This window comes from Rattus norvegicus, chromosome 3, assembly GCF_036323735.1.
Source record: "Rattus norvegicus strain BN/NHsdMcwi chromosome 3, GRCr8, whole genome shotgun sequence".
In the NCBI taxonomy this organism is placed as follows: Eukaryota; Metazoa; Chordata; class Mammalia; order Rodentia; family Muridae; genus Rattus; species Rattus norvegicus.
This window is the reverse complement of record NC_086021.1, coordinates 128,065,995-128,089,508: the sequence shown is the minus strand read 5'-3', so window position 1 is coordinate 128,089,508 and position 23,514 is coordinate 128,065,995. Positions and strand designations below refer to the sequence as shown.

The window sequence follows — 23,514 nt, the reverse complement described above, 5'->3', positions numbered from 1 at the left end:
CTGTCAGCTACAAACGCTATGTCTCAGCAGCCAGCTCTATATTTTCAGATTATTCATAGTTTTTCATTGCTGCATCAAACACTTGAGAGAAATGACTTGAGAAAAGGATTAATCTTAGCCTACCAGTTCATAAGTCCCAGTCTACGGCAGACTACCCTGCAGCTTGGGCATGAGCGAGGCTAGGGGCACATGTGGTGGTACAAAGTGGCTCACCTCATGGTAATAGGAAGTAGAGAGAGGGAGAGGGAAGTAGAATAAGATGCACCCCCAAGAACACGCCTCCAGTGACCTACTTCCTTGGGCTCTATCATTCCTCCTAAAGGTTCCAGAACCTCATGGGTTATGCCACAATACGGAGATTGGTCTTCAATGCCCAAGCCTGTGAAGAACATTTTATTTTCAAGCCACAACACTTGCCCAAGTCAATCTGGAACAAATCTGTTCAGACCTTAGTTGTTATACAACACTCTCAATTTCTCTTCTGGAGTAAGAAGCAAACATAGGAGACTCCATTGCTATAAACAGCAGATTCTCACCTCTCCTTCCTGAGCACAGGACAGAGACCCAGTCTTGAGGCACTGACATCTCCATCCAAATCCAGCCATTCCAAAGAGCCACTGCTGCCAAGAACCTCTCCAACCTGAGACATGGAAAGAGCAGTGATCCCAGCAGGGTAGTGCAGAGCCCATCAGGGCAGTCCCTACCAGCCACTCAGAAATCACAGTCACGCCTACCTTGAGCCTTTCTTGCCGCAGCGCAGCAGCCTCCGCTGGGTGGTTAAATCGGAACTTCTGTGCTTTCCCCAGTGTTATGACAGCTCCTGTGACACACAAACCAGAGTTCAGTCCATAATCATGCCCTGAGATAAACTGTGATACTGTGAGATAAACTCATGCCTGCAACAAGCTGGGTTGATATATATATTAATTATACATCTCACAGTTATAATCAAATAAATAGCAGGACGAATTTCAGGTAGTGTAGTCAGAGAAATTTCATGAAGAGGTAGGCTCCAAGTTCAGCTTCAGAGAATGGGATTTAAATAGATTAGTACTAGAGGTACACTGACACAAAGTCTTTACAGCAAACTAAAAAGAACTGCAAAAAAAAACCAAAAAACAAAAAACAAAAAAAAAAAAAAACAGGCTTCATTCAATCCTGCCCTATGCTCCTATTATCACAGATGAAGAAACTGAGGTTCAGATAAACAAGCACACATGTCCATGAGTCATTCTCTACTCTTGGGTCCTAGAATAGGGAGGGAACATGTTAGAAAATCTTCATGTCTCTGGGTAAAGAGGCTGAGTAACACATGCTTGGTTGAAAATGTCCATCACTCATCCAGATATACCCTGGGAGGTAGACAGCCTTACCTTGTGTCAGACGGCAGGAAGCAGTGACCTCACGACCATTGACTGTACAGCGTGCACCTTGGGAAGGCCGGAGAATGACCACCCCACAAGTGCTAGTGATTGTGCAGTGGTCTCTCTCAATCCACTGGCCCTGAAGGACTAAAGAGGCAGGGGCAACTTGAGTTCAGAAATCATTCAGGAGAATGCCTCTTCCAGTTTTTACAAGTTCCAACCCAACACCTAGAATATTTCCTAGCCCAACAAAAAAAGGTACTCCCACCACCTGAAACCACCAAGAGTTCAAAGTCTCCCCATTTAAGCCTCTTCCTTCACATTCCAACTCCAAAACTAGCAGCAGAAAGAAAAGCAAACCTGTAACCCTTCAGAGACTTCATCAGCTTCCTTTAGTAAAGGGACAAATAGCTGCCTGTATGTGAGACACAAATGTGTGGTCACCTACCGATATCCTGCTCCTGGTCTGAATCAATCCTTCCTATTCTTGTTGTGCCCTCCTATGGGGAGGAAGGAAAGAAGCCATCTTAATAAGAGTAAAAAGACACAGCCCTGCTCTCAAGGCATAGTCCACATCTGTCTATCATCTGTGTCTTCCCATGACCGACTCCGCATTCTCAGACTCATTTCCCAACCTCACTAGGCTGCTGACCTTCCATCCGCACGCTCTGCAGTCCAGGGGGACACAAGCAGTGACACACACCACTGCCTTGCGAAGCCCAACAAGTGAGGACAAACTCCTTTCTGCCCTGTGGCCTGAGGTCAAGGAAAAGCTATGCTGCTGGCTAGAGATTCTTCAGTAAAAGGGAGGGCGCACATTTACTACATATACTTCATTCTCAAAGCAACGAAGGTTACTGTGGCCCACGTTTGATCTAGGAAACTCAAGAGACTTTTTGTAAAGATTTATGATTGTTACCTTCTTGCTCCACAGAGGAAGCATAACAGATGCCAAATTCTATGAAGGGTTAGCACAAACAGGGGCAAGGTGTCTCTAGAAGCGAAAGGAACTGGAAGAGAGTAGAAGAGAGCACAGCAACTTGTGTTAACACAAGCAAAGCACTGAATTAGTACAACACTAGGCTTTGGGCCCTTGGTTATGACAAACCCACTGCAGACCACACAGCCATTAGTAGGTAGCAACATGGTAACAACGATGCTAACTCCAGGGTGTGTCTTCATTGTTTCTTAAGTAACCATTTGCTATGTCCCAAGTATTATGCTGAAAGTCTTGTAGACATTTTTTTGCTTGCTTGCTTTTTGAGCCAGTAACCCACTTTGAAGCCTGGGCTGGCCTTGAACTCTCAACTTCTTGCCTCAGTCTCCCAAGTGCTGGGATCACTGGCATTTATAACTATGCTTGACTTTGTTTAATCCATTAACAACCTCAAATGTTGGTGTTACTGTATCCTTATTTTGGCCAGAAATCTGAAGCTCATAGAGAACAAATTGCCTTAAAAACCCATATGCTAAGTAAGAAAACTGTGGCTTCAATTCAGGTCTCTGAATCCACTGTCTATATTTTTTTCAGCCATACCATAATCTCCAATGAGAGATTTTCAAGGTGACTAAAATCACCACTAGACCACACAGCAAGAACAGGGAGACCTTGTAGCTTTCTTAAGACAGCTTATGAGAATAATCCTGGAATCTATGAAATTCTAGCCTTGCCCTGTGCCCCTCTACCTCTCCCCGCTGCATATAAGTCAATAGTTGCCAACCTCTATCAACACTGCCAAAGGAGGAGCATGATGGACTGATCTTGGTTGTCAGCTTAACTACACCTGGAATCATCCAAGGCCCCAGCAGCTGGGCACAGGGTTTTAGGATCCAAGGAGGGCTTTTCCTTACTTTTCTCATTTGAGGTGGAAAAACCCACTCTGTGGTGGTTTGACACAGAATGGTCTCTATAGGCTCATGTTTGAATGCTGGGTCCCCAGTTAGTGGAACTGTTAGGGAAGAATAAGAAAGTGTGCCCTTGTGGAGGAAGTATGTCACTAGGCTTTGAGGTTTCAAAAGTCCACGCCAGGCCCAGTCTTGCTCTCTCTTAGCCTGCAATTTTTAGATTAGATGGGAGCTCTTAGTTACTGCCCCAGTGACCTGCCTGCCTGCCTGCCTGCTGTCATGCTCCATGATAGGCTTAGAGTAACCCTCTGAAACCATAAGGAAGCTCTCAATTAAATGCTTTCTCTTTGTAAGTTGCCTTGCCCATGGTCTCTCTTCAGGTGGAGGGGAGGCAGCTGTCCTTGTTGATTTACAGGCTCAATGAAAATGTGTGAAGAAAACTTTCTAGACTCTTGAATTTGCCCATGTTTGAGCAGCCTGCATTTGTAGTTTAGAAGCTCTGACAGTTATGTTCTTCTTAAGCAAGCCACCTCAGACTCCTGAGCTCAAGGATCTTTTTGGATCACTTTCCTGAGTGGCATGGACTACAGGCACAGAGCACTCTTCTCAGCTTATACTGATTGTATTTTTGAGGTTAGGATTTTGCTCTCCATAACTGAACCCCTGTGCTTCAGGAAGTCAGGAAAGCAACGGAAGAGGTGCTATTCTTACCTTAGCGTGAAGAAATTAAGGCACAGAAATAATGAGTTAGTTACAGGAAAGCATCAGTAGCAATGGAAAACCAGTAATTATGCTGATTTCCAGCTTCCTCCAGCCATTTATGCAAAACCCAAATAAATCCCACTCTGTGACTGGCAGCTCTGAGGTCTTGGTCTGGCTCCCTAAGAACATGGCTGTGAGTTCCTTTCCTTCCTTCACTTCTGAGGCCAGTGGTTGGGGAGGGAGGAGAGGAACGAGCCTCCTCACCTTGAGGTGATAAAGCACAATGCCTGTGCTGAGCACATCATCCTCCAAAGCCATCAGGTGTGGCAGGCTGGAGTCGATGACCACCCTGGCTCTATTCCTGTTGATGCCCACACCGTAATGCTCCATGAGTGCCTGCCGGTTATTTGGCTTCTGAGTCCAGTGTTGAGTCAGCGTGTCTATCTGCAGAGGTATAAGAGATGACAGACTCCCCTGTAGGGAACAGACTAAGTCCACTCTTACCTATTGCCTCCATGTTTTACTTCCTCATGATCCCTGATCTCTGCTGTCACTATTCAAAACCTCACAGAGGTCCTTGTAGCTCTGAAAATCTGTGAGTGTTTTGAGTGTTTTGTGTTTTAAGTGTTCGTTAATAAGCAAGTGTTACTTTCATAAACAGCAGCTCCTTCAATAAATGCTTACATTTTTCTTCAATGAGCATACATTGTTCTTTTAACTAGAAAAAAAATGTGTCATGGTTTGAGTATGAAATGCCCCAGAGGCTCTTGTGTTAAAGACTTGGTGTCCAGTTGGTGGCATTGTTTTGGAAGGTGATGAAAACTTTAGAAAGTAGGACCCTATTAGAGGAAGTATGCTTTGGAAGAAGTACCATGTCCTTGGCTCCTTCCTGCCTCCCCTCCCATGTCCCTGCTGCTGTGAAATGACTATCTTTGTTCTACTATGTTCCCTGCACCAGGTAATCTGCATGCACATGCTTCCACACTGTTGCTGTCCCAGGTCACTCTCCCACTTCTGTGGCTTTGCTTATGTCAGCTCTCCCTCATACAAATTCCCCTCTCCCTCTCTAACAACTCTACCAATCCCTCAAGGTGTGGTTCAAAACCAGTTCTCTGTCTTCTAGCATATGACAGCTGTTCTGAAAAATTATAGGGCATAATGATTTCTTCCTTATCAGTCACGTTATGAATGAAACACCAACCTCTGTGTATGTGTTCTGTACCACGTGAGACGGGGCTCCTCTAGCCCTTGAAGCTTCAAACTGAGTGCTCGATCTGTGAATACATGCTGATTGCCTGATTTACTGACTAGAAAATCATTTTTCTAGGTTACTCATACTATCAAAAAAAAAAAGCTACCATGAGCCTGAGAAAATAAAATACAAACATAAAAAAATATACATTTACCATCAACGAAGGCAAACACCCTCTCTACTCAAGGCTCAATGGAAATAAAACTGATTTCTGAGCTAGACAGATACTCTCTGCCCCACTGAGGGAACAGACCTAGATGGGGAATGACAGAGGAAGATCAAACTTATTTGCAGGGTACTAGAAAGTTCTTCTGGGTCCATTCCATACACCCACCTTCAAATCATTCTGGAAGACTAGCTCTTGCAGGCTCTCATCCAGATCATCATTTAGTGAGCTGAAGTTCCTCTGCAAAGAGAGAGAGAGAGAGAGAGACAGAGACAGAGACAGAGACAGAGAAAGACAGACAGAGAGACAGAGACAGAGAACACGTTCTGTGTGTATTTTCTGGGTATGACCTGCACGTAGGTCTCATCAACACACCTAAGAAGGATAAAGTATGGACAAGGCAAAGACTTCACCACCAAAGTAAGAAATAAGTCAGAGGCATTTGGTATTTGGGCTCATATGAGTACAAAGGAGGAGAAATGAAATAAATGTTTCTCTAGGACCATTTTCCACAGAGCACAAGGGCCAGCAAGGCAAATGTCTTCTAGACAAAAGATGACACAAGGAAAGGTCATCCAGCTCATCTGAAGTCACAGAGAAATCAGGGGATCCTTCTGCTTTTGCTCTATCATTGTCGACTGAAAATATAAAGTACAGGGCCAGCCGGATGGCTAGGCAGGCAGAAGCTCCTTCTGTGCATGCCTGGCAACCTGAGTTCTATCCCCAAAGCCCAAGGTGGAAGGAGAGAACCACTCCCAAAAGTTGTCCTCTAACCTCTATATGCATGTATGTATACACCCATGTTCATCTAAACACTCAATAATAAAACTTGAAAACATAGAGTATGGCAGGTCCCAAGTGTTCAAGGTACAAGACCATCATTGGAATATAGAAGTGTTGACTGCCATCATACCAGTTCAAAGTTCAGCAGCATGGCTTTCAACCTCTCAATCTCTTCCCTGAGCTCTCGGATGAGCTTCACATTCGCATCCTGAAATGCAGAGAACTCAGTCATCATTGGCTCATAGCAGGTTCCAAACTGCTATGAGGTGCTCACCTGGAGAAAGATGCTGATCTTTAGGAGTGACGTCTCAAAGTATAATCCTGGGACCTACAGCAGTATCAGCCTCCTCCAAGAACGTGCAACAAATGCAAATTCAGCCCCTCCCCAGAAAGCAATTCTTGGGGGGGTTGGGGCTCAATTATATTTAACAAACTGTTCAAATGATTCTTTTTTTTTTTTTTGGTTCTTTTTTTTTTTTTTTTTTGGAGCTGGGGACCGAACCCAGGGCCTTGCGCTTCCTAGGTAAGCGCTCTACCACTGAGCTAAATCCCCAGCCCCTCAAATGATTCTTTTGCATATGAACTTTAAAAATCACCACCTTAAAGCAGGTTAGGGAAGCTCACAAATGCTAATCCTCCTGTAGGATGACTAAATCTGATACATGCCTAATCACACTGCCTTTGAAAGCAGCCCCTAGGTATGTCTGTCCACCAACTGTGACCCCTGCTCTGAAACTTCACTGAATCTCCAAGAGATAAGGAACATTTACAATGTTCTCATCATTACTCAGCTTTCAAAACCACAAGTTCCTTATACTCCCGTTTTAATCCAAAAGAGAAGTCAAGTGCAATTTATATAATGAAACCCAGACACAAATCAGTATCAATTAAAAATAAAAGCACCAAACAGAAGGTTCCAAATGACCTTTCTTCAAGTGGCAATCATACACTAGAGATCTTAAGAGGAATAGCCTTAAAGAAACGAATGCCTAAAGGAAACTGTTCATAAAATTATTTGCTGAGAGATCAGAGAAAGGCAGGGCACTACACTGGGAGAAAGTACATCATTCACAGAAGGCAAGTCAGGATGAAAACTGTGCTATTTAGATTTTTGTCAACTTGACAGAGGCTAAAGTCATCTGAAAAACTGGAACCTCAACTGAGAAAATGTCTCTCAAACTGAACTGTAGCAAGTCTATGGGGCATTTTCTTGGTTAATGGTTGATGGGGAGGGTCCAGCTGACTTCGGATAGTGCCACTTCTGGGTAGGTGGTCTAGATTGTATAAAAATCAAGGTGAGTAGCCAGCTTGGAGGGCAATCCAGCAAACAGAGTTATGTCAGGTTCCTGCCTCGACTTCCCTCAATGGTAGACTGTAATCTGTATATGTGATAACCCCTTTGTGGTGTTCTGAATGAGACATTCCCCATAAATCTTAGACATCTGAATACTTGATCGCCAGCTGGTGGCTGTTTGGGGAGGATTAGGAAGTGTGGCCTTGCTACAGGAAATACGTCACTATGGGAGGGTTTTGAAGTTTCAAAGCCATTTCTAGCTAGTTCTCTCTGCCTCCTGAATGCGATTGAGATGTAAACTCTCAGTTGTTGCTCTGGACACCCTCCACCTGCTTTCCTTACTCCACCATCATGGACTCTAATCCTCTAGGACCATAATAAACTCTTTCTTATATAAGTTGCCTTGGTTATGGTATTTTATCACAGCAACAGAAAAGTGACAGATATAGCTTTTCTTCCCAAGTTGCTTCTCATCAATGTTTTATCACTGCAACAGAAATGCTGAGTATGACAGAAATAATGAGAAAGAAACAGAAAAAACAATAAGGAGAACTTCAAACACTGTCAGACCAGGCCTTCTAATGAAGGTCTTACCTCGTTCACCTGTGGCTTGTTGATGATGTTTTTGGCATTGGATGCATATCTCATTGTACTCATGGTCTCACTGTAGCTGGTATGTGCAGGAGACACAGCTGAGGTAGAAAGATAAAGATGAGAAATACTCTGGGCCCTGTCCCCTTACTTACTAGTCTTGCTGCAAATGAACTCTTGAGGGATTGAGGAGCATTAAGTGGTCAGTACATTTTCTAAACACAATACCCGCTCCAAACAGAAGAGCATCCAGCATCCATCCCACTTACTGGCAACCATGATGGTTTTGGAGTTGCCTCCAAGGCTCTCCTTCAGCAACCAGGTCAGCACAGAGTCCCGATATGGGATGTAAGACTGTCTCCTTGCAGGTCCCCCTCCGCTGCTGGTCCCAGAAGTGGTGCTAGGGATCCCACTGTCACCCCCACTGCTGGCTGCACTACTGAGGCTCTGGCAGCTGCTGAACACTTGCGAGTTCTGGGCTTAATAGATACAAAACAAAAGTAGAGTACTGAAGGCAGTATGAAGCAAGTGCACTAAGAACAATGGTACAGAACAGACTGATACCATATGCCTTCTCTGCAGATGAGAGATAGGAGGCCTGAAGTTTGAGTTCAGACTTCGACATGATGTGGAGCATTTTAATGTGATTCTAGAATGGTGGTAACTCTTAGGTTAGAAACAGCAGGTTTTTCTCTCAAACCAAAATGTAATCTTATCAAAAAATAAACTTGTAAGCATCTACCACATTCTGACAAAATGAAAATAGTACAAGTTATTTTCCAAAGTCTCCCTCCCGACGCCATTCACCCCAAGTCCATTACCAAAATACCTAAAGTGGAGATTACAATTCCCAGAGTCACAAGGGACTTGTTGATATTGGCGCCTTCAGTAATCCGGTCCTTACAGTAACTGGGATCAGCTCTCTCACTAAAACAGACCAAGAAGAGTAAAAACAAGGCAAACAAGACTCTACAGTGCTGCTGGACCTATCAAGATCACACATCCACAGGATCCGTTTCTCTTGCGTGACTCTCTCCTGTGTCAGTATTCCTCTTTCTGGATACAAACAGAAGCACATCCAGCATCCCACTTACTGGCAGCCATGATGGTTTGGAGTTGCCTCCAAGGCTCTCTCTACTTCAGCAGCCAGGCCAGCACTGAGTCCCAGCAGGTACGGGATGTAAGACTGTTAAGACTGCCTCTACACAGGTCCCTTGTAAAGTCTGCCAGTGATTTAGGGGGGAGGGTGGGCTGCCAGAGCATTTTAGGCTAAACAATGCTTATCTACAGCATTGATGATATCCATCACTCACAGGGAAAGGCTTGCTTTAAATTCACATTTTGATAGTTTGATGATGGTATCTGCGTCTCAAAATTCTACCCTTTTTTGTTTTCTGTATAAAACAGGGTCTCATTTCATAACCCAAACTGGCCTGGAACTCACAGAGATCAACCTGTCTCTGCCTGCTGGGTGCTGGGATCAAAGGTTGGTAACTATTATGCTCACTCAAAATCCCTTTCTAGAGTAATGGCAAGTAGTAAAAAATTACAAGTTTGGTTAGCTGACATGATTTCAGACAGGACTTAATTTCCCCCACCCTCACCCCATTGTTGTCTGGGACTAAACCCAAGGCTTAGTGCACATCTGGTAAGCACTCTACCACTGAAAGTTACCAGCTCCTCACTGTACTATTTTTTTGAAATCCAAATTGAGAAAAATTGCCTTGTGTTATCATATACCTTCTTATAAGATCCTCAAAATTGTCTTTTCTGGTTATATGGCTACAATATGAATACAGTATGAATACATCTAATAACTCAAAACATGGTATCTTTAAAAATGTTTTAAGTAGGTATAAAAGCTACATAAATTTGATATTCAGCTTTTCCTGACCTCATAATCACCTCATTATTCTGATCTGAGGCACAGGCTTTAGGTGGTTTTGTTTTTTGTTTTGGGGGGTTTTTGAGACAGGGTTTCTCTGTGTAGCCCTGGCTATCCTGGAACTCACTCTGTACACCAGGCTGGCCTCAAACTAAGAGATTCCCCCAGCCTCTAAGATGAGCTCTGAGGTGTTAAAGGTTCAAACAGGCAGTTCAGACTAAGAACCCAGGATATTGAAGAGTTTCCCAGCTCCTGACTTCTTGTAACCTTCAAGCTGGCATTCAAGAATTCCTTCTTTTGTAACCTCAGGGTGATTAAAACATTGAAAGAGGGCAAATCCCAGGACCTTGTCTACCCAGTTAAGTAGGAAAGCTGCAGGTCACTGTCAGGAGAGCAAGAAGTCTTAGCTTTAAAGTCCCAGTTACCTGCCTGCTAGGTCCACAAGATTGATCTTGCTGGCAGTCTCAGAGGGGAGGTTGTTCTGTAGGGTTGCCTAAGGACAAAGACCATTTAAAGCTATCATTTAGAATGATTTGCATTCTCCCATAGATACTGTCCTAACCCAGGTGACATGTTCTCAATCAGATAAACACTATTTGATCAGCATGACTTTTAAAAATCACCAGCACAACTTATAGTGAGTAGGGCGAATCTCCAGAAAAGCCTCTGGACAGTTTTTGGGGGGAACACTGGGATTTTAGTACAACTCATCAAGCAAACCAATTAGGCGGCTCTTACTTTCACCAGCAAAGAACCTGTGAAGATGTGATAAGCCTTGATCAGGTCTGTTGTTCTGTCAGTCACAGCATGTTAACTTTCTGTGGCAAGAATTCAACATGTTCCATTCAGGAGCACTTGTCCACCTCTAACAAAACTGTTTCTGTTTCCTCATGCCCTAACTCAATGTGGGTTTGTTTTAAAATGTTGTTGTTGTTGTTCCCAGACAGGGTTTCTCTGTGCAGCCTATGTGTCTCTATGTGGGTGTGTGCATGTGAGTATAGGGACCAATCTGGACAATGTCAGATTCCCCTGCACCTCAAGATCCAGGAAGTTGTGAGCTGCCTGAGCTTGGTTCTGGGAATAGAACTCAGATCCTTTGCAGAGGCAGTGCATACGCTTCACTGCTGAGCCATCCTTCCAGCCCCTTTTATAAAACTTCAGTTAACTTTTAGAACATTTCCAATAACTCCCAATTTCTTCTGTGTTTACAATCAATCTCTGCTCCTATCTCCAGCTCAAGGAATCACTATACAAATCTGCTTTTTGGAATATTTCATTGAACTAGAATCATACAATGTCTGGGCTTCTTTTGGCTGGGCATACTTTTGAGATTCAAATATGCTAAAGCACTGTCAGGGTTTTATCAATGTGAAGTGACACCATGACCAAGGAAAACATTTACTTGGGGCTGGCTTACATTGAGAGGTTTACTCCAGTATCATCATGGTAGGAAGCATGGCAGCATGTAGGCAGACATGGTGCTGGAAAAGGAGCTGAGAGTTCTACATCTTTATCCACAGACAGCAGAAGGAGATTACTGTGTGCCACACTGGGCTCAGCTTGAGCACAGATCTCAAAACACCCGCCACCACAATGGCACACTTCTTCCAACAAGGCCACATCTCCTAATTGTGCCACTCCCTAAATAGGGCCAACCATGCAAACACATGAGTGTATATAGGCCATCCCTATTCAAACCACCACAAGCATGTGTCGTCAGTTCGTGTTTACTCAGTGCTCCACTGTATAGACATATAATATACGTCATGGTTATCTATTTCTCAAAAGACATTGGGCATTTGTAGTTTTGAGCAATTACAAATAAAGCTGCTATAAATATTTATATATAGGTATTTTATGGATATGATTTCTGGTCCATTGGTTAGATACTGTAATGACTATTCCTGGTTGTCAATCTTGAGGCTCAGTGGCCATGAAAAGTTTAGGCCCAGGCAAGGTAGTACACACCTTTAACCCCAGGAGACTAAGGCAAGAAAATCTCAGAGTTCAAGGTCAATCTACAGGGCAAGTTCCAGGCAGCTAGGATGAGGGTCTTAAAGCCCACACCTATAGTGACACACCTACTCCAACAGGGCCATACCCTCTAATAGTGCCATTCCCTGGGCCAAGCATACACAAACCATCACAGGTACCTAGGGGGAAATGTTGCCTGGGTCATATGATTAGGTATTATCTAACTTTTAAAGAAACTACTGGTCTTTTCTAAAGTTGTGCCATTTTATACGTGTACTACAGGATTAAAGAACTCCAGTCTTATCAATATATAGTGTAAAAACGTCTTAAAATTTTATATATGGTAGTCATGCAGTGGTGGCACATGCCTTTAATCCCAGCACTCAACAGGCAAAAGCAGAGGCAGGTAGATCTCTAAGTTCAAGAGGCTAGCCTGGTCTGCAGAATGAGTTCCAGGACAGCCAGGGCTATACAGAGAAGCTGTCTCAAAACACCCAAACAAAAAACAACGAAAAATGATTCATGGTCAAAGCTAGTGTTTTATTAGGTCTTCATTTGTATTTTTTATTTACTAATGATGCTGAACATTTTCTCAAGTGCTTAACTGCTCGCTCTCCTATCCCAGAATAGCATCGAGCTTGCTATTTTCCTGACTCAGCTTCCCAAAGTGTGCTAGGATTAAAGACAAGTACCACAATACAGTCTGTTTTCTTGAAACAGAATTTCACGTAGCCCAGGCTGGCCTTGAATTTCTGAACTTCTTCCCTGTGCCTCCCAAGTACTGAGATTACAAGCAAAAACTATATATCTCGTTGTTTTGTTTTTCTGTTTCAAGTGTTTAGATACAGAGTCTTAGGTAGCCCAGGTTGGCCTTGAACTTGGTTTAGCCCAGACTAATTTTGAATTCCTGATCCTCCTGCTTGCACCTCCCAAGTACTTCCATGTTTTGGTCCAATAAGATTTCTCGATTGATGGACCTTCATGTCAGCAGGGAAATGCATTAGAAGTTCAGGATACTTCAGTATTCACTAGCCACAGAGCCCCTTTGTGCTTCCTTTATAAATATGTACAGGTTCAGTCAAATCAGGACTGTGTGGGTGGCTAATTAGTCTTTTTAAAAAAGATTTATTTCATTTTAAATTTGTATGGAGAGGGTATATTCACATGAGTGCTAGTGCCTAAGGAGGAAGCTGGATTCCCTCAAGTTACATGTGGTTGTGAGCTGTCTGATGTGAATAATGGAAGCTGCACTCTGCTCTCTGGGACTCAGTACACACTTTTAACTACTAAGCCATCTCTTCAGCTCCACAAGTCCAATTAGCTTCTGCTGCATATGTGCCTGGCTTCTATCCCATGATATCCAAAGATATTAAACCTACTATACCTACATCACCTCTCAGAATTCCCTGCTAAATCCCCAGCCTGGCAGTTCATGACTTACCTGAGAAGGATCCAGATCTAAGGCTAAGGGAGTCACTGATTTGCTGTTCCTAGCTCTTGCAAGATACTCACTATAACTAATCACATGAAAAAAGTGAACCACACTCTGACGGCAGCAATGGCCACTACTAAACTTTAAGTCTTACCTTCTGTAAAGAATTTCCTCACTAAAGCAGCTGGAGATGAGAGTGGGCATGGGAGAAGCCAAGGCAAGGAATACCATATATCTGAGCTGTTTTCCCTTGTAACCCTGTAGATCCTGGGGTATGCACTTTGCAACATGCCTCTAGTCTCTCAGAACTCAGAAACGGTTTTTTTTCCTGCTTTACATTTGCCTTTGGAAACTGCACTTGTCAATCTTCTCACTCCATCATATGGGAAGTGAACTTTATGCTCTTTTCACTTTAATATACACTTTCACTTCAACCTTGACTTTCATTTTAGACGGGCCCATACTGATCTAATAAGTATGGAAGTATTCTGAACTATTCTGGGCAAAAGATAAGCAGAAGATACTAGAGAAGCCAGTTGTATTGGAGAACATGTAAGTCTAAATGTAGGAGGAAAACAAAGAGAAAGGAAGGAAAGAATGTAATCACAAGGCACAAGAAGAGGAAGAGGTCCTCCAGTGAGGAGGACCAACCAACCTGTGTGCAGTGGATAGTGAAGATAGCGTGGGATCTACTGCTGGCCTCGTGAACGTGGGTGGCTGCTGTGATCCTGTGTACACAAGGCAAGACAGTTAATACAAGGACCAGGGAAACATTGTGGAACCTGAGGGACCCATGAAACATAAAAAATGTTAGCAATGTGGTCAGTCAGATGGTTTAGTGAGTGAAGGTCCCTGCTGCCAGGCCTGACAACCAAAGTTCAACCCTAGCACCCACATGGCAGTTCACAACCATCAATACCTCCAGCTCCAGGGATCTGACATCTGCTTCTGCCCTCTGTGGACACAGCACACATGTGGTACACATACATTCAGGCAAGAAAACCATACACATAAAAATAAATTTTTAAAAAAGTAGTCCAAAGAAGGCAAAAGCAGCCCTCTAGGTGCTGTTACCTGACAATAACAGAGAGGGTAATTTCATACTAACATTATAACAGTTTTGAAATTATAAAAGAAAAATCAAGAGTAAAAATGAGAATACTTGGGTGTTATCAACCTGGAACAACATCCTAAAGATAGGCCTATTTACATAGGGACAGTATTTTGTATTGGTAATGGTGACTCACACCTGAAATCCCAGCACTTGAAAGAGGAATGCAGCAAGACTGTGAATCTGAAGCCAGCCTGGACAGACCCTGTATCATTCAAAAACAAGGCTGGTGGCACATTTATGTAATCCCAATGTTGGGAGATAGAGGCAGGAAGATCTCAGTGGGCTTACTAAGCAACTGGACTAGCAAATCAGTGAGCTCCAAATTCAGTAAGAGATCTTACCTCAAAGATACAAAGGCTCAAGGAACTAGATGACTCTGGAGCCATTTACTAGCTGGAGTCACAGCTAGTAAGCAGTGAACCTCAGGATGACCTCCATTAGTAGTGCTAATGATCAGGCTGGAGAGATGGCTTAGTGGTTAAGAGCACTGACTGCTCTTCCGGAGGTCCTGAGTTCAAATCCCAGCAATCACATGGTGGGTCACAACCATTTGTAATGGGATCTGATGCCCTCTTCTGGTGTGTCTGAGGACAGCTACAGTTTACTTACATACATAAAATAAATAAATCTTTAAAAGAAAATGACAAGTGTGGATATAAGTACGCTGGAGAAGCCTCACAGAGAGCTAAGCTATAAAGCAGAGAATTCATCTAACAGTGTCAGGGATCTTGAATTACATTGAAGCCATGTTTAAATGTGGAGCTCACAGCAGATCTTAGAAATCCATCCCAGTGTTAATCCCTAAAGCCACCAAGTCTCTCCTTTATCTAAATCTAGGTCAAGGATTACTCGAGTTAAAACTACCTCAGACTATTCCATTGACTCCTCTAAGGAACTATATTGATTTCGTTTGTTTGTTGGAACTTCAGATTAAACCTAGGGCTCATGCTAGTTGCATTCCAGTCACATTTCCTCACATAGCCCAGGTTGGCCTCAAGTGTGTATATGAGGTGGGCTTTGAATTTCTGTCCTTATTTCTATCTCTGATGTTGGGATTACAGCTGTGCATCACCACATCTGGTTTCCACAGTGCTGGGCTAATACTGAACTACACCCCAGCTCCTCACAGGCCATTTTATTTTTTTCAATTTTTTTAGATTTGTTTATAGTATGTGTATGAATGTATGTACGTATTGTGCGTACCACATATATATTTGGTGTCTGACAATATCAAAACAGGCTTCATATGCCCTGGAAGTTGGAGGTACAGACTGCTGTGAGTCTTTACTGGGTGCCGTAAATTGAACCTCGGTCCTCAAACTTACTATGTAGCTAGGAAGGTCTCAAACTGACTCCTCCTGACTCAGCCTCTCCCACTGCAGGCATTACAGACAGGCATCGTCATGGCCACCTGCCTCTTCACTCTTCTTGGTTTTTGTTTTTGTTTTGTGAGACAAGGACACTATTCTTTTTTCTTCTTCTTTTTCTTCTCTGGAGCTGAGAACCAACCCCAAGTGCTCTGCTACTGAACCCCAAGTGCTCTACCATTGAACTAAGTCTCCAACCTCCAAGGCGTCTCTGTGTAGCCTTGGCTGCCTTGGAACTTGCTATGTAGACCAGGCTGACCTCAAATTCACAAAGGTCCACCTGGTATGTACCACCACACCCAGCTTGAATCATAATTCTTAATAATTCAAGAGCTCAGCTTGTTCTGAAGACCAGGCAAAAGTTCTTCTGAGAAAGTTCCATGAAATTTTTGGACTAGAATGTTAAATTTAAGTTTTTTTCAGTTAAAAGGTGTAGTATTAACAGGATAAATATAAGACTGTAGACTGGTATTTCCTCCCAGGGAGAACAGATTCCCTCTAGGCATTTATTAGTAATATTTTAAGTCCTCACAGTAATTGAAAACATGAGATGTTATCACACTTCACAGTAGCTTTAGGGGCACGTAAGTCACTCTCTTAGTTTCATTTGCCTATAACCTCACAAGAATGGAAAACTATAAAAACATGGTTTTATGAATCATTTTATCCTATATTCATCTTTGCCAAGCAATGAGAAGACAGTACTCCCCAATATTATTATGTCCAGAAAAGACTCTATCTCCTTGTAGTGAGAGGAAGACCTGGCTGTACACTGCAGAGAAGAGCAGTGAGGGGGTTGGGGATTTAGCTCAGTGGCAGAGCACTTGCCTAGGAAGCGCAAGGCCCTGGGTTCGGTCCCCAGCTCCGGGGGGGGGGGGGGGGGGGGAAAGAAAAAAAGAAAAAAAGAAAAGAAAGGGGCTGGGGATTTAGCTCAGTGGTAGAGCGCTTACCTAGGAAGCGCAAGGCCCTGGGTTCGGTCCCCAGCTCCGAAAAAAAGAACCCCCCCAAAAAAAAAAGAAAAGAAAAAGAAAAAGAGCAGTGAGATCGCTGAGAAGCTGGCGCCTGCACTCTCCTTTGACCACAATCCCCAAAGGACAGCGGAAGGAACACAGAACAGCAAGAGCAGGCTGCAGAAACACCCCTGCCCAACAAAAGGTTTACCTGTTTGCTATCCCCTCCTCCAGAAGCTGGAGAACCTGCTGATAGCTGGTGACAGCATGCTGAGACAGACCTTGTGAAGGGAGAAAAGAAATCACATGAAATTTCTGGTAAACTAACTTATCCTATAGGCTCTGTCATTCTTTTTACTACACTTATCTATTTATTCTTATATGAGTTTAAATGCAGGCCACTCTGTTGCACATGTGCGGTCAGAGGACAATTTTCAGGAGTTACTTCTCTCCCTCCACCAGGTAGGAGCCAGGAATTGAACTCAGGTCGTCAGGTTTGACAGCAAAAACCTCTAGACCCACTGAGCCATCTTGCTAGTTCTAATTATTTTTAACTTTTTTATTTACTTACCATCCTTATATCACTTGATAAGCTAGAATGAGGAAACCTGATAAATAAGATTACTCAGATAAAAAAGTTAATAAATACATATTGAAACCTCTCATCAGGTGGTCGGTGTATTTCCACAAAGATTAGGGTTTAGAATTCATGTAGTGACCATACTTAAACAAAAGCAATTCCTTCCAGCTTTACTACATAAGTTATAAGAAATCTCCTCCTCCTCCTCATATATTATTGTTGGGCATCACAAAGTTCCTGATAGGAAGGTGATATTTCCCCCACAAGGTGGCAGACTTAGTTTAGCATACAAAACATATAGTAAATATGTTTCTCTTCTTTCACAGTTCACAATATAAAATCGCACTGCACCACACATTATAGATGAATGCTACAGAAACAGGAGACAAACATACATGCTGAGCAAATCAGAGCAGGGGCCAGGATGTGCTCTGTGGGCAAAGCACAGCTAGGACAGGCCGTTACAGAACGTGAAGGTTTCAGACACAAGGTGGAAGTGAGTCTAAAGACACAAAGAAACTCTTTATGGCTGGTGTGGCAAAGCCACCTACAGATTTACCAGAGCTAGAGAGCCTCTGCTGAGTATCAGAGACCCTCAGACAAGACAGTGCCATAGGTCTACTGCTAAATAAATGTATAGCAAACGCTGACAAAGTAATTTGAATAGTGACTAGACTGCAGGTGAGTGGCTGCAATTAATTTTCTGAGCAATTTTCCAGGAATCAAGGAACAAGGGTTACACTCCACAGCATACCCAAATTGTCCACCCCCTCAATTTTTGTTTGTTTTATTTTTTGAAACAGGGTCTCAACTCTAGCTCAGGATACCCTTGGACTCAAGAAAATCCTCTTGTCCCGGCCTCCCGAGTGCAGAGATTATAGATATAATGCCTGCTTGGACATTCAGTTTTATAAAAAGAGACCCAAAGGACTACAAGACAAGAATGAGATGAATTAGAAGTAAACAGCCTTTCCAAAATCTGCAGCTAAGCTTCTCATGCCTCTACTGGATCCCAACTTACTTCTTAATCCCTAGTACTCAAAGGAACTTAGAACAAGAGAGACCAATTCCTAAGAACAGCTTTACAACTACTGTCTGCCACAGAACTTACTAGCAAACCAAACATACATGTAAACCTGTAAATATAAATGAAAGATACCCAAGAAAGATGAAGACACTAAAATTACCAGAAGATGTTAAAGCAACTCTGGCTGGTATTTTCAAGGACTTAACAAACAAGACAGCAAAATTCCAGCAGAAATTGGAAAGAGTTAAGTGGAGGTGTGCCGAAGTCTCCTGGCTATGTCTGAAGAGGATGGAGGGCAGAGAGAAACAGGAAGAAAAGGAGAGAGAGCGGCAGGAAACAGTTTGAAATACGGAATACGAGCACTAATGTATCTATTTGACAATATTGTTTTCCATGGAAAAGGAAATTGATGGCATTTTTATTACCGTTTCCAGGCTACCAGGGTGGGGGAGGAAGAAACACTTGATAGCAGCATCAGTGAATGCTACTGACCATCTATTAGTCATGCCTGTTGAGAAGAGCTCTCATGTGTCTCTCCTCATCAGGATTTAAGTTAGCATAGAGCTGTGAGGAATATAACACAGTTTGAGTTACAGACACCCAGACCTTAGCCTAACTGACATGTTAGAGGCACAGAGGCACTGCTCTGACCTAAGAGCCCAGCATGTAGACCTTAACACCTGCCAAAATGAGAAGAAAGGCCTAACCCACCCAGGACCAGAGTTCCAAGAAAGTCGCTAAACAAACTATCCTTCTGTTTTGACTTCTGTAGTTCCTCTTCCAGCTGACTGTTCTTGCTGAGGTGTGTTAAACCAAGATGTGGAGGGTTTGTTTGTTTGTTTGTTTGTTTGTTTTTCTGTGCTTAAAAGCCCACCCTGACAGCTGGAGAGATGGTTCAGAGACTAAGAGCACTGGATGCTCCTCCAGAGGTCCTGAGTTCAATTCCTAGCAACAACATGGTGGCTCACATACATGCAGACAGAGCACTACATACATAATAATTAAATCTTTTTTTAAAAAAGTCTCACCCTGAGAAAGGTTCAGAACTTTACTTGGGTTCTGAGCACCTAGTGCAGTTGCCTACTGACTAATAAAGGCTTTCTATTGGCTTGAACCTGTGTCCAAGTGTTTTTTTCTGGTGGCTACACCCCACAACAAAAGGATATAACATTACTCCTTAAAGAGCACAATCGTTCCTCCTAAATTGCTGATCCCAGGCTAATAAAGTAAAAGAGAGATGGTACCCAGCCCCAGTGTCAGTGCCTGACTCTACTCATCTTCCCAGGACTGGGTCCTATGAGCCTTTCCAGGCTTAGCATCAATTCTGTTACATCTGCCAGAAAAGCCTCTCTTGACCACACACAGATTTCAGTTGCCTACATGTTCCAAGAGTCTTTTTTTTTTAAGTTTATTCTTTTTGGTTTTTCAATACACGATTTCTCTGTGTAGCCCTGGCTATCTTGGAACTTGCTCTGTAGACTGGCTGACCTGGAACTCACAGAAATCCACCTGCTGAGGTTACAAGGGTCCTTCCTCCACTTCTACCTCTTCTTCTTCCTCCCTCTCCTCCTCATCCTCCCCCTCCTCCTCCTTCTCTTCCTCCACCTCTACCTCTACCTCCTCCTCCTCTTCCACCTCTACCTCTACCTCCTACTCCTCCTTCTCTTTTTGGTGTTTTGAGACGGGTTTCTCTGTGTAACTCTGGCTGTCTCAGCTGTCCTGGAACTTGCTCTGTAGAGCAGATTGGCTTCAAACTCAGAGATTCACCTGCCTCTGCCTCCCAAGTGCTGGGACTAAAGGTATGTACCACCTCCACCCGGCTTCAGAGGTCTTTTCAATCACTGTATCTAGCTACTTTATAAACCTTTATCACAATGGGTAATTGTTCGCCTTATGACACTTTCATCAGAATTTAAGCTTGCCTTGAAGGCAGCTTAAACATCACATCAGCTTATCAGCATACAACCAATGTCCAGCACAATAGTCAACACACAGAAAACCATCATTATGCATGCTGAAAAAGCTATCAAACATTAGGAGAACTTCCCACACCTCAGGAGGCTCTCCAATTCCCAAGATCACAGATGCTCACCTTGGACGTAGGGTCCCATCTCTGGGTGCTCCCTGACCCTTAAGGTGTAGGACTTATTTTGATTGGATTGCTTCAAAAGATCTCTCACCCGTTCATTGTAGATCTCTAGGAAGCTAAAGACACAGAAAAAGGCAAGACAATTAGATTCTGAAGAAAAAGGAGAAACACTAAATTGAGAACCAAAAGGTCTGGCTTCCTGTTCTGGCTCTGATAACCTTAAAACTTCAACCAAGCCAGGGCTCTCCTGTAAGTGTCTTTCTCCATGTACACAGCAAGGTTTTGAGCACTGGCTACCATTATATCCCAGTTTATAACATCAGTTCCACTTTTAGATTAGCTTTCTTTCAATGAATTACCTTCCAATGTGATCCTTCTTTTGTTCTGGTTTTTGTTTGCTCTACGATATTTATATGGGGGGCAGGGTGCACATGTGAGAGCTTGTACTCTTAGAGGCCAGAATGAGTCAGAGCCCCTGGACTAGATTTACAGGCAGTTATGAACCATCACACATGAATGCTGGAAATAAAACGAGTCCTCTGCAAAAGCAGTTATATGTACTTGTGGTAATTTGAATGAGAAATGCCCCCCATAGTCTCAGGCATTTAAATGCTTGATCCCTAATTCACCAACTGGGCACTATTTGGGGGAGAAGTGGATGGTTGTGGTGCTTTGAATGAGAATGGTTCCCATACACCATAGGCTCATAAACTTGAATGCTTCATCTGAAGGACCACTACTAAGCCAACAGAGGAAATTAAATGTGAAGGTCCCATCCCTGGCCCTGCTGTAAGCTGGACAACTCTGATCTCTTTTACACATCAAGACTGTGAGCAAAATGTTATACTTTCTAGAAACCTATTTCATCCTAACTAAACCAATAATAATTACATATAACAGAAAGGGAAGAGAGGAGGTGAGAAAGGAAGGAGAATACAAGGTTTAAAGAAAAACTAGTAAAGCCAGGCAGTGGTGGTGCACACCTTGAATCCCAGCACTCAGGAGGCAGAGGTGTGCTGATCTCTGTGAGTTTGAGGCCAAGCAGGTCTACAGAGCCAGTTATGGGACAGATGGGGCTTTGCAGAGAAACCCTGTCTAAGAAAAGAAAGAAAGGGGGTTGGGGATTTAGCTCAGTGGTAGAGCGCTTGCCTACCAAGCGCAAGGCCCTGGGTTCGGTCCCCAGCTCCGAAAAATAGAAAAGAAAAAAAAAAAAGAAAAGAAAGAAAGGAAGGAAGGAGAGAGGGAAGGAGGCAGGGAGGGAGGGAGGGAAAAAGAGAAAGATGAAGGGAGGGAAAAAAGAAAAAAGAAAAGAGGGCTGGAGAGATGACTCAGGGCTTAAGAGCCCTGACTGCCCTTCCAGAGGTCCTGAGTTCAATTCCGAGCAACCACATGGTGGCTCACAACCATCTGTAATGAGATTCATTGCCCTCTTCTGGTGTGTCTGAAGACAGCTACAGTGTACTCATACAAATAAAATTATGAAAAAGGCAGGGGGGAAAAAAACCTAGTAATCATGTGTCAATTTTTTCTCACTGCAGCTTGGTTAAAATTTTATTTTGTCAGGCCATGGAGAATCATGCCTACAACCACAACACTTGGGAGGATAAAACAGCAGGATAAAGAGTCTGAGGGCAGCCTAGGTTACATAGCATGATGCTGTCCAACAAAACAAAACAAAAAAATTTTGGCTCTAGCACTAGTCTGGGAATTTGGTTTGAAATCTACAGAATGAGCCAGCAGGGATTAGGAGGGGAAATCCCAAAAACAAGAATGAGACTACAGGAAGTGAGGGGGAACAGACACATTGGAGGAGAACCTGATAGGCTAGTCCAGGACAGGGAATTAGTTTCTACAACCAAAGGCTTAAGTACATTTCCCCATTTCGTATACTGTGGATTTTCTCCATCCCTCTGTTGACTCTGGAGCTGGAAACATGAAGTCTGGAGTGGAAACGGGACATTTGGGGTCTGGAACTTGAGCTCTTACCTTACTTTTATACTACGGGAGTAAGGCATCGAGGCACAGTCATCCTCCCTGATGAAGAGACCCTGCACAAACCAGAGGGTTAGGTATTACTGAAGGGAGCTGGCATAGGAAATGCACTGTGAGAGTACACAACAAAGGAGAGTCTATACCTCACAGATCCTCGGAGTCAGCCCAACAGAGGCCTGGTGACAAAAAAAAAAAAAAAAAGAAAACATCACATCACTGCTTACTTGGGGCACTGTCCACATGCCCTCCCCTTAGCACAAAGCACCTGGAAACCTGGAATCCCTAAGCACACAGGATGGGTGTGTGTGCTAGCCAGCCTCTATAGAAGTACAGAGAAGACTACAAGCTGGCACTTTCAGGAGACGCTAACAAAAGGAACATACAGACAAGAGGCTGATAATCACCATAAGACAGATAAGAGAAGCAGGTAAACCTAGACATGTGCTTTCCTGCAGTGAACTTTATTGTGCTTGGATAAATTCACACTATTAATGTGGTCCCTTCTAGATTCCTACTGCTATCCCTAGACACAGGACACATGAATGAACAACCTCTGCAAAACTGTGCAAAAATTCAAAGAAGCTGCTATTTCCTCTACCTCATATCTAGCCAGAGGTTTAAGGTTTTGTTCCTCTTGGTTCAGTGGGCAATTTCTTCTTTAATTTCAAATACCTGACCCACACCAGTCATGGACAAAGGAAACAATGAGCTGGGCTCAGAGAAGTGGACATTCTTTCAGGCTGTCCCTATGCAAGGTCAACAGCTGCCCAGGTCGTCTCATTAGTATACTTGTACATTTAAAACAAAGGAGAGTCTTTTTTTTTTTTTTTAGGGTATGGGGGATTTCAAGACAGGATTCTGAGTCCTGGCTATCCTAGACTTGCTTTGTAGACAAAGTTGGACTAAAACCCACAGAGATCCTTCTGCCTCTGCTGGGACTAAAGGTATGCACCGCCACGCCTAGCAGCAGAAAGGGTATTATTAAAGAGTGCTATCCTTTGAATTCTATTTTTCTTGCTGCTATTTGTTTTGAGACAGAATCTCACTGTGTATCGCTGGCTGGCTGGGAACTCACAGAGATTTATCTGCCTCTATTCCCAAATTCTG

At 43.3% G+C, this 23,514-nt stretch overlaps 1 protein-coding gene across 11 annotated transcripts in view; it reads right to left on the bottom strand.

The window, feature by feature from the left end:
• Stard9 (StAR-related lipid transfer domain containing 9) overlaps positions 1-23,514 on the bottom strand; it is a 115,628-nt gene that overhangs the window by 60,985 nt on the left and 31,129 nt on the right. For 10 of the 11 annotated variants that reach the window (XR_005502955.2, XR_010064699.1, XR_010064698.1 and 7 more), the window contains 16 exon segments: positions 22,551-22,583; positions 22,402-22,463; positions 20,419-20,531; positions 16,931-17,000; positions 13,944-14,016; positions 10,308-10,375; positions 8,827-8,924; positions 8,267-8,476; positions 8,001-8,098; positions 6,243-6,320; positions 5,498-5,569; positions 4,176-4,355; positions 1,813-1,864; positions 1,374-1,511; positions 735-820; positions 537-640 (listed from right to left, as the gene is read on the bottom strand). Coding sequence is in view for 7 of the 11 variants with exons in the window: in XM_001080099.8 (XP_001080099.5) it covers positions 537-640; positions 735-820; positions 1,374-1,511; positions 1,813-1,864; positions 4,176-4,355; positions 5,498-5,569; positions 6,243-6,320; positions 8,001-8,098; positions 8,267-8,476; positions 8,827-8,924; positions 10,308-10,375; positions 13,944-14,016; positions 16,931-17,000; positions 20,419-20,531; positions 22,402-22,463; positions 22,551-22,583 (1,535 nt within the window). In the remaining 4 variants the exon portion in view is untranslated. 11 annotated transcript variants of the gene reach the window in all.